This window comes from Arachis ipaensis, chromosome B10, assembly GCF_000816755.2.
Source record: "Arachis ipaensis cultivar K30076 chromosome B10, Araip1.1, whole genome shotgun sequence".
In the NCBI taxonomy this organism is placed as follows: Eukaryota; Viridiplantae; Streptophyta; class Magnoliopsida; order Fabales; family Fabaceae; genus Arachis; species Arachis ipaensis.
Genome location: NC_029794.2, coordinates 23,410,053 through 23,421,579, shown reverse-complemented (window position 1 = coordinate 23,421,579; position 11,527 = coordinate 23,410,053). Strand labels below are relative to the sequence as shown.

The following is an 11,527-nucleotide window of genomic DNA, read 5'->3' as shown; positions in this document are numbered from 1 at the left end:
AGATATATTAATTTGGAGAATAAAGTGACAAATAAATCTTTGAGAATTTATATTTTAGATAAATTAGTTTTTAAAAAAAATACCAATAAATTTTTTTAAAATAGTAGATATAAACACACTATTTTTTATGGTGATTTTGAGCTGGCCCTTATGAAAGGCTCTTTGATAATGTATCAATTAGTGGGAAAGAAATAATAATGTCGGCTTTAAAGCTGTAGAAAGAGATTCAACAAATTTCCACTTCCTAATTGATGAACACTTTACTTTCTTATCTCTCTTATTAGAATATTATATAATATCTATTCTATTATATAAAAATCGGATGTCTGCACTTAATGATGAAGCTGACGTGACATGCTTCTGAGAGTGTTTCCCGATTTAATTTATTTGATTTGATTTGATTTGATTATATATTTAAATATTATAATTCATTCTATTAGTGAATTAATCTTTTTATTTTTGATAGAAACGTAAAGATTCTTGCAATCCTTACCAATACTGGAGTTGAACAGTGCTGTGACTCTTTATAAGTATAACATAGGTGATCACCACACTTACTCTTTATCTATACTGAAATTCATAATATTTGAGTAATTTTATAGTGGCAGGTAGCAATGTCAGCTAGGTGAGTTTATGTGCCATGTGGATTGTTTCACAATAAGTTTTTTTTATCTTTCACTAAATATGAGGTCTGGTCCAGTGCATAAGGTGTGGAAGCTCAAAGTATGTGTCATTAGACTTTGGACCGTTTCTCAATTTGCAAGATCTGGGATGAAGGCACCTATTGAGATGGTTGTCCTTGATAAAGAGGTAAATTTTTTTCTTTTTATTTCAGATTTATTTTGGTAATGACTGAGCAATAAACCTCATTTATCTATGACTCTATAAAATTAATGCATTCAGGGAGATACAATTCAATGCACTGTAAAAGACATATTTGTTCCTATCTTCGAGGGCTTACTCGCTGAGAGCAACGTGTACGTGGTCACTAATTTTGGAGTTGCTTTGAATACCATCAAGTTCAAGCCTACTAGACACGAATTTAGGATCCATTTCAAGAGGGACACGATTGTGCGTCCGGTACAAGATTCTTCAGTTTCATTGAACGGATTTAATTTTGTTCCGTTCAAAACAATTCAATCAAAGTCTAAAGAAGATGGTTATTTAGTTAGTAAGTACTTTATTAGATTAATCTATGATGCATGTGTTGTTTAATTCTTTAAAGTCTAATTTTTTAATCCTATATATTGTTTTGCACCATTTGCTGTCTTTTTTTATTATGAGCATATAGTGGACAGATATGGATTCAATTGATGGTTGTTGCTATTCCTCTCAAGTCTCAACTATTGTAGATCCATATAATATTAATCTAAAATTTGTTTCATTGAGATATTATATTAAGGAAGAATTTTTTTATTATTCCCTTCCTGTAACAAATATTCCCTTGCTGTAATTTTATATTAAGAAATAATATAATTTCTAACTCAGTTAAATATTGTTTCATTTGAATTTTGTTTAATAAAAATATTTATATAATTTTGTGTATTATCTTTATAATGTCCTATAATTTTGTTTCTTCAGGAACTTCGATTTCTAGGCCCTAACTATTTATTAAAAGTTTTTTATATTTTTATTTTTAAGAGAATTAAAGGGATCTGATTTCAACATGAATAAAATGCGTTGATTCCAAAGAAAAAAATTTCGGCATATAGAGTTTTGTTAATCAATAGATTGGTGCCTTTATTTTGTAGATGTGATAGCTCAGTTTGCTTCTAAGGGTAACTTGGTCGAATTCACACGGACGGGAAGCCGTCAAGTTATATCACCATAGAACTTGATGATCTTGAGTAATGCTTAATATCTTTTTGATAGTGGCTTTTGTTTTAAAATCTTATTTTGGAATTTTGTGTCTCTCTTTAATCTACAAGAATTGCTATTTCTTATAGGGGTGGACAGAAATTAAGGGTAACGTTGTGGCAGTCTTTTGCTTTTGAATTGCTCAAATATCTAGAGGAACACCCGTGTCTTACCTATGGTTATTCTCCAAATGGGCAAGATGAAATTTTATAGTGGTTTGTTTATTTGTTTATTTTACTGGTATTTGAATGCATGTTTTCTTGTCATCATATGCTTATGGTATTTTCTTTTGTTATGTCTTTTGTAGGGGTCATGGGTGTATCTAACACAAACTACAATTCGAAACTGTTTATCAATGTTGAGTTTCCAGCTGCCAGGGATTTCTTTGCGAGGTACAGTGTATAGATCAGTATTGTGGTCAGCAGATTATTTATAGAATGCTTTTGATTATTAAACTATTGACAAATTTCATAATTTCTGATTTAAAAATGCAAGGGTGAACAAATTGGATCCTGTTGACGGACAAGGCATAATGCCGCTGGTCTGTGGTCAACCTGTTTCAGATGAGGAGGATTTTTTGCGTCTGTCAGTCTACAAAACAATTGCAGAGATAAAGGAGCATAATCAGGTAAAATTCTTTCTTTATTAGTCTTCCTTTTTTTATTGTATGTTTTTATTGTATTAGTTCTAATGTTTGTTGGATCATAATCTCAATTGTTGTGTTGTACCCTCCCATCCATCGATTTTAGGATGCTGTATTTGTTACAGTCGGGACGATTAAAGAAGTTGAGACTGAATTTGGTTGGGGGTACAAAGGATGTAAGAAGTGTCGTCGTGGCTTGAAGGAACTTGATAAAAAATATTTCTGTCCCAATTGCATTAGAGACTACGGGTTTTATGAGCCAAGGTATGACTCACGATACTTCTTTAACATTCACACATTATATACTCTTTGTCCTCGAAGATAATGGTGTAATCTATGCATTTGTATTATTTGCTCAGACACTATTAAATTATTATTATTCTAATAGGTATTTTTATAACATTTTTTATGAATTATATATAATAAGAATTATTTTAAACTATTCTCGCTTGTGGGATGGAGACTCTTGGATAATTCCCCTTTCTGAGTTTCCAGATCGAATATGGAATCTTATGTGTTGTTTTTGAGTTTGATGTGAAGCTTCACACTGTTCATGATTATTATTTTTTTCTTGATTACATGTTGTAAAATTCTACTTGATTAGTAATTTTTTTTAATTAAAAGGCACTGCTCATAATTTTTGCTTTTGTTATGGCCAGTCGGTGATAATTGTGTGAATGTGGGGTTGGAGATTTAGATTAACTATTATTGAAATCACATTGCAAAGTTACTCTCGTGGCTTGCTATTTCTGTGTTTTTGGATTCTGATTCACAAGGGAAATATAAAAAAATTTATTAGCTACTGATTTATTTAGCTTTGATTTGTTCACGGGGTCACTTGCTTTTAGATTTTTTTAATTCCATTTGATACGTTTTATTCTTCCTTGTGGGATGGAAACTCTTGGGTAAGCTATTAAAAAATTATTTGCATCCAATTCAGTAATAGCATAGTATAGACACTGATTATTGGTAAGATTTATGTAGTGTGTTGTTCTTGGACTGTATATCTTTTGGTGAATAATAGGTACATCATCCACATAAGGGTGATAGACCACACCGATGCTGCCTCTTTTGTTTTGTTCGATGGAGAAGCTGCAAAGTTTCTTGGAGTTTCTACTAAGGACCTTAGGCAGTCTTGTGTGACTAAGGTTTGATGTTATATTCATTTTTTTGTGTTAATAGTCTGGACTATACCTTAATTTTTATTACTTATGAGAGCATGAATGAAGTTTTTTTTCCTAACTGTGAAGGGTGTTGAGAAAAATTCCTGTCCCGAAGAGATTAATAAGCTTAGGGATATTAAGTTCATCTTCAAAGTGCAACTCAAGATGAGGAATCTGAACTCTTATGAACCATATGTGATTCATGTGCTGAGAATGACAAATGAGAATTCTCTGGTCTCTGCCTTCCTGGATAAATACAATCCTGACACTGTAATCTCCTCTGTCTAATAACTTTTTCTTTTGTTTCTGTATTAGAAAAACAGATCAACCAGATTTTGATGATGTCTTTTTATTGAATCAATTGTTTTGTAGGGCCTTTTGTCCCATGAAAATTCTGAACTATTGAGTTTGTCTACTGGTCCATACAACACTTCTAAGGTTTGTGTCAAATGATTTCCAATTTAAATTGTTACAGTGATGTTATTAATTTTTACATAGTAACTAAAATATTATTATTCTTATATTTATTGGTACATGATGGCATATCCCAGGCTTGTGAGAGTGAGCCAACTCCATCACCTGCAGTTGATGAGAAACATAATTCTAAGATTCTCAGAGCTAAGAAACATATTGAAGAGATTGGAGATGAGTCAGTTTCATCCAAATCTAAGAAAGGGAAGTGGGTTGTGGTGGAGGACTAAATCAACACGCCTCTACACAGTTCGATTTAAAATATAGGAGAATAATTTATTTAAACTATTATTTGAATGAACTATGGTTGTTTGAGAGTTATTAGGATCTACAATATATGAGTAGTTTATTTTTCAAAGTTTTTCTGTTGACATTAATTTATCTCTTATAACTTGATACAAGAGTTGTTTCGTATATTTGTTTATTTAATCCAAGATTTTGAGTGTGTTTTCTTTTAATAAATAGTTATTATTATTATTAGTATTTGAATAATTATATAAAAAAATGAAAGTCCGTTGAAGAAATAAGTGTAATATTGGTGGTGGTGATAATATGTTGGCAATTGTAAGGAGAGTTGAGTGAGATTCAACTATGCACAGCATGTTTGGTCTTGGAATATCTTGAACCTTGCATTGGAATCTCCTCTCTCACATGGATATGATTACTACTTTGAGAACTTGGGAATAAATCATGCATTACTGAAATTATTTGCTCATTCAGCATCATTATTATTATCATTATCATATACTTCTTCAGTTTTAAAATAGGTATGGCTTTTATTTTAATTTAAAATGCATATTTTAATTTTTTAATGAATCTAAAAGTTAAAATTAAAACAACAATTATTTTAAAATAGACAGAATCTATTCAATGAACAGAAATAAAAACTTTTTTTAAATCAATTTTTTCGTTTATCAAAATAAGTGTAGAGAATCTGATCAATCACAAGTAGTCTCTTTATAAATTAGAATGAATAGAGAAAACAAAAGAAAATAAAAAGGGAATTAGAATAAATAAAGAAAACAGAAAGGGAATTAGAATAAATAAAGAAAACAAAAGAAAACAAGAACACGTTAGCTGGTCTCCCTCCTCTCTTTTGTTACTTTTATAAATTAGAATAGATAAAGAAAACAAAAAGGGAATAACACTTAGTGCATGCTGGTCTCCCTCCTCTCTTTTGTTACCTTTATTCATTCTTTCATTCAAAGATAACAAGAAGAGAAAACCCTAGCTAGCCTCCACCGCCGCCGAACGGAGTGACCGATTGCCGCCGTCTGTGGCTGTCCGAAGAGTTTCTCTTTGTACTGTCGGTATTTTTCCAAGTCAGATCCCCTATTTGATGTCTTCTTCATCACTCGGCGGCCATCCTCCGTCGGATTCTTCCTGCTGCTTGCGGTCGTCTTGTCGCCGTCGTCTCGGCGTCATTATCTCGAAGGTCAGTGGCTTTGGTGTGCACCTATTCTTCGAATTTCATTTTATTCTCTGGATCTCTTTTCTAAAATCAACAAATTATTGAATGATTATAGGGTTTTGTTTTGTTGAAATCGTTGAATGATTATTTGATTTTGGGGTTCTGGATTTGTTGTACTGCTGTTGCTTTGTGTTTTTGTAAAATTTGTAGATTATTATTTGATTATTCAGCTCAACGTTGTATGTTTTGTGTTTTAGATTATAGAGAAAAAAAACCAATAACTTGAAACACTTGCACACAAACATGCCCAATCCTAACAACAGCTTCCCGATGGATCCTTTCTTGGGTCCTTTCCCTGTTCTCAGAACCTTGGTTGTAACCATGGTAAGTCTCTGAACTAATTCATTAATATATGTAATTTAAAACCCTAATCCCAAATTGCATGCGACCCATATATAATTAAATTTATCATACAATTGATCCCTCTTTTAATACGTCTTTTCACGTAATTTTTTTTATTTTGTCTAAATCTTATATATTATTTTTTTATTTGTCTTATGTTGCAATATTTTTTTTGGAGTCAATAAAAATCAATACCTCAAATTTTAAATTATAAAAAATACGATACTATGTTATAAAATTATTTTTTCTAATAATTTAAGCTCATAAAAAAGGCATATGATTTGAATAAAATTATCTTAAATTTGCTACGTATGATACATAGTTTAGAAAACAACAATAAAATGATGAGATTTTTTTCGAAATAAAATAATACGATATCTTTCTTCTGATACATATATTATGGGTATTATTATATACGTGTGTATATATATATATATATTCTTAAAGGAAGACATGAATTCAGCTGTTATTTTCATATCTTTTTTTACTCAATTTACTTTTAATTGACAGTATTTATGATATAGAATAAGAGATGTATTTTCAATTCAAATCTTTTTTTATTTTTTAAATTATCAAGACAGATTTTTTCTTCTTTTGGATTATGGAAGAAATATGATTTTGGATGCAGTCTAATTTTAAAGTGATTTACCCAAAAAATATACCTCTTCTTAGTTGTTATAAAAGCCTAGGAAGTATGGTCTTATACTATTATCATACATGCTATAATTTATGTTTGCTCTTATTTTTTTATCTAGAGAAAAAATGGATAGACAATATGATTTGTTAGAGATGATTGCACCGCCAAAAGAGAGCTGGAAGATTCATGTCAGAGTAATCAGACTCTGGTCTTTACCAAAATTCAAAGACCCCAAATCCAGTAGCTCTATTGAAATGGTATTGATGGATGAGTAGGTACTTCTAATTTATTTATCCACACAATTATTTCTCTGTTTTTATACACATAATCCCACATTTGTATGTTCCTCACTCTCATAATTATTACAATTTCAATCTCAACAGTTTTATGATTTTCTTGTGACCATTCAATTAAAAAATGAACAAGAATAAACCCCAATTGTATATTTCCTTGCAAGAAAAGCAAGAAAATTTTTTATAAAAGAATATTTTACAGTAAAAAAAGATTTAAATTTTAACTCTGTTAAATATTGTTTCATTTAAATTTTGTTTCATAAGAAAATTTATATAATTTTAATTATTATCCTTATAATGTCCTATAACAATTAAATAATACTTTAAAAATTAATGTGTCTTATTTTGGTTTAAATTCTGCATTAAAGAATTTTATTAAGGAAATATAATTTTATAAGCCAAAATAATTTATCAATATGATTGTATTACATAATATATCTATATTTAATGTAGTCATTTGAATTGGCTGATGCGTCATTTTTTGTTATAGGTATAGAACTAAAAAAAATTGTATTATTTAGTAAAATTTTTCTTTAATTTGTTATTGGCTCTGTTTTGTTTTATTTAATTATCTATGTTTTTTGGTACATGCTAATGACATTGAAAGTACTTTCTTTTTATTTTGATACAAGTCAAACATGACTCTAATATATAATTAGATAATTATGGGTATTGTTAGCGTATAATATATATATATATATTATTTTAGATGTTATTTTTTTTATTAAAATTTATTGAATACTTTTAGAATACAGATTTTTTGACTATATGATTATATCTGCTATTTCTGTAATTGACTAAAAGAACAAGAAAGTAATTGACTAATTGACCTGTATATCAAACAATAGTCATTGGCGTTCAGCGACCTTACTCCTCAAGTTATTATTATTTGGGTGGGGATCAATTATCGTATTTTAAAGAAGATACAATAATTTAAGCTTCTTGGTGGTGTTTTTTTTTTTTTTAAATGTTCGACATAGATTCCAAAATACCAGTACACTTAACACTTTTTTTTCTTCCAATTTTATAATTTAGTATTAACTCGAAGGATAGCGATTTTACCAACTTCTAATTAATAGAGTCACTTATTTATTATATGCTATTTTCAACTTATTCTTAATGAAAAAAATTTTATGAAAAATAAAATAATCAAATAAAAAGATTTCATTATCAACATTATCAAAATCTAGGTGCAAAATATAAAACTAACTCTTCCTTTTGTAAAAAATGTACACCAGAGAAAAGAAAAAGATTCAAAAGGTTTCACTGTTGGCCATGAGGAACTATAATGGAAAAGAGAATCATTTAAATTGAGAATGGAGGGAGGGATATTTGGCCAATAAAAAGGGAGTTTTGAGAGACTTTTAGCAAACTTTTTAAAATGTTCTAATTAGATATACAGTTAAAATTAAATATTCTAATTATTCTCAATATATAGTTAAATATATGTTTAAAATATAACGATAGTATATATTAAAGTATTAAACATTTGAATCCATTATGTGTATATTCTTCCTTTGGTTGCATATAAATCTGTTATTAATGCTTAATACTTAATATTCTAGATTTAAATCATATTTTTTATTTATTCGGTTATAAATATTGAAAGAAAATTTTTATATAAATTTTGTTTGTTTATTTAGTTGGAGCTTATTGGTACTGGGTGTAGAAAGTGAATAATAAAATTTTTTTTCTTTGTGAAAAAATAGGGAACAACTATGCATGCTTCTGTAGGTGAGGATCTGATAACTGTGTTCGAGTCATTGATATCGGAAGGAACTGTGTATGTTTTTACATACTTTGGAGTTAACAACAACTGTGGGTTGTATCGCACAACATCGCATCAATTTTGGTTGTTTTTTTAAGATAGAACTACTGTCTTACCCTCTTTCTGTGATGCAATACCGTTATATGGTATTAAGTTGGTCCCTTTTAGGGAAATTATGGGATACTCTCCTCATCATCCTTTTTTGGTTGGTAAGTGTATAATTTATGGCAAGTACACAAGTTGATTTTTTTTTTTAATTATGACAAAATATCACTAAAAGGTGTGATTTGGGCACATTTTTCTGTTTGATATTTATTTAAGACGTTGCTGGAGTTATGGCCGGCGTAGAGGGTGAGATGAATTTTAACACCCTAATATTCAAATCCTTATGCTCGAGTCATAAGTCAATGATATTACGGTGGTACGACTCTCAGGTGGATTTTTAATAAATAAATATAGGTAATTTCGAAAGGAGTATTAATCGAGAAGCCTGAAAAGAGTAGAAATAAAATCGCGAAGATGTATCTCTCACGTTTCGACAACAAAAGATAAACCGTGAAGCCGAAAACGATATACGGACAAGGCGTAGAGGAGATAAAGAGATAGATCTTATTATTCAATAACCAACCCAATCATTCATATATTCATTATCTGAAATTCATCCAATCACTTGTGCCATCATACAATGCACACATCGACTTACCTTTCTTACCTCTTTCCGGCCTCCGGCCCAAAATTCACGGCCTCCGGCCCATTTTTCATAATTTAAATGCATAAACCACAAATCAATACTCATTACCCAGTACATCAAATTCTCAATACACCAAGCATACAAGGTCACACAATTCTCAACCCAATCATTAATTCACATTACATATCAACTATGTATATTAGCACCAACCATTTACACAATCCAAACTTAATCCTAGGGGCATCTAGCCTAGGAATTCTCATCACAACACACGGTACTTAAATGAAACTTAAACCGTACCTCTTGTAGCCAAACCAATTGAGCCTCTTCTATGGAATTCTTCACCAACCTTAGCTCCAAGCCTTACCAAAGCTCCTCAAGCAATACCAATCTCCCAATTGTGCACCAACATCACCAAATACACTAACATAACCAATGTCACATACATACATCAACCTAGGGCTCATAAAAATGACAAATCACAAGGGTTTGATCACTTCTTACCTCAGCCCATATGAAGTAGGGGTAGAACCCACTTAGAATCCATGTTGGAGTATCCCTAAACACCAAAAATCACAAGATTTCAACACTAACTACCCAAAAACGTGTAACAGTGGGGAATTTCGAAAACTGGGCAGAGATGAATGAAATACTCACCACCAAACTTAGATAGAATTGTAGAGGATAAGAAGAGCAACGCGTGGCCGCAAACGGCTCGTCAATCGGAGCTCCGTAGCTCAAGTTATGGTGGTTTGAAGATCAAAGAGAGTTAGGTTTTCTCTCTTCTCTTCTCTCTTCTCAAATCAGCGCCCCAACCCTTCTTTTTAGGGTAAAATGAGCTGAAATGCTCACAACTAATGTTTATATATGTTGGGTCTTAGGCCCACTTAGGTCCGGTTCACTTATTTTTGCCCATTGGCCCAATTTTGGGCCAAAACCTTTAAGATTAGCGCTCTAAATCGCACTTTAAATATTTCTACCTTCCCTAATTATAATTCCTCATTTCTTAATCTTATTTACCCATAATCAATTTCCTCAGTTGTAGTACCAAACAGATCTCAGCTGGTACTGCCGGTCAAAATTCCACTGCGCACTTTTACGCAGAAAACTAATATTTTCCGACTCGAAAAAATTCACTGAATCCAAATATCATATTTAAATTATCAAATTCCAATTGCCAAATCTTCCAACCATATTCGCTCCTATTTAATTTATTATTTACTAAATTTCGGTTAGACCGGGTATTACATTCTATCCCTCTAACAGAAATTTTCGCCCTCGAAAATTCCATCCATCACTATCCTCTCCCTCTGCCAAGCCAATTACCACTAATCACAGCTCAACTCCAAGCATAACCTCTCCAGTGTCATCGGGCCCTGAGCTTCCCTTCCGCCATTGCCATTATTGTTCATCTATTGCCCAAGAGTCTCCGTAGTGGCCTGCATAGCAGCAGCCATATTCTCCAATGCCGCCATAAGGTTTACCGGGTTATTCGGGTTGATTTTCGGTTCCTGCGTATTAGTACGATCTCTTTCACGTCCCCGACCGGGTCCACGAGGTGCCATCTGGTTCCTATACACACCAAACAATTGATATCAAGTTGATCAGTCTCAATATCGGAAGTATAGTGCTTCAAAGTACCAAAGGTACACTCATGGACTTCATGCTAGATGTATCGATTGGATACCCTAACTAGCACAGGCACAGACTCAGAGTATGCATTGAAGCATAAGCAGTTCCATCCCTCAGGCTCACGAGAACGAACTGCTCTGATACCATAATTTAACACCCTAATATTCAAATCCTTATGCTCGAGTCATAAGTCAATGATATTACGGTGGTACGACTCTCAGGTGGATTTTTAATAAATAAATATAGGTAATTTCGAAAGGAGTATTAATCGAGAAGCCTGAAAAGAGTAGAAATAAAATCGCGAAGATGTATCTCTCACGTTTCGACAGCAAAAGATAAACTGTGAAGCCGAAAACGATATACGGACAAGGCGTAGAGGAGATAAAGAGATAGATAACAGATAGATATATATAACATAAGTAAATAGCTACTAGTCGCGACCCGCGAAGTTTAGGCCGGCTAGGGTACAGTATGAAAGTAGATGACAACAATATATCCTAATCTCTCCCAAAGGAAACATAAGAGCCTCTATAGGCAAGTTCCAAAAGAGTTCAATACA

General features: G+C 31.6%; 1 protein-coding gene and 1 long non-coding RNA gene across 4 annotated transcripts; both read left to right on the top strand.

The window, feature by feature from the left end:
• On the top strand, window positions 674–4,461 carry LOC107622005. Of its 3 annotated transcripts, XM_016323948.2 has the most exons (11): window positions 674–810; window positions 904–1,171; window positions 1,752–1,847; window positions 1,947–2,072; window positions 2,165–2,249; window positions 2,353–2,485; window positions 2,607–2,764; window positions 3,525–3,648; window positions 3,751–3,933; window positions 4,036–4,101; window positions 4,215–4,461. In XM_016323948.2, exons 4-11 carry the CDS (start codon window positions 2,033–2,035, stop codon window positions 4,362–4,364), a joined length of 939 nt encoding a protein of 312 aa, XP_016179434.1. In that variant the 5' UTR covers window positions 674–810; window positions 904–1,171; window positions 1,752–1,847; window positions 1,947–2,032; the 3' UTR covers window positions 4,365–4,461. The 3 variants fall into 3 exon arrangements, with proteins under 3 accessions (XP_016179434.1, XP_020969832.1, XP_020969831.1); XM_021114173.1 differs by lacking the exon at window positions 1,947–2,072; XM_021114172.1 differs by having other exon boundaries at window positions 1,752–2,072.
• Window positions 5,266–8,990, top strand: LOC110267987. The gene is made up of 4 exons (XR_002355980.1): window positions 5,266–5,569; window positions 5,803–5,929; window positions 6,703–6,859; window positions 8,587–8,990. It is a non-coding gene; the product is annotated as an uncharacterized LOC110267987 (long non-coding RNA).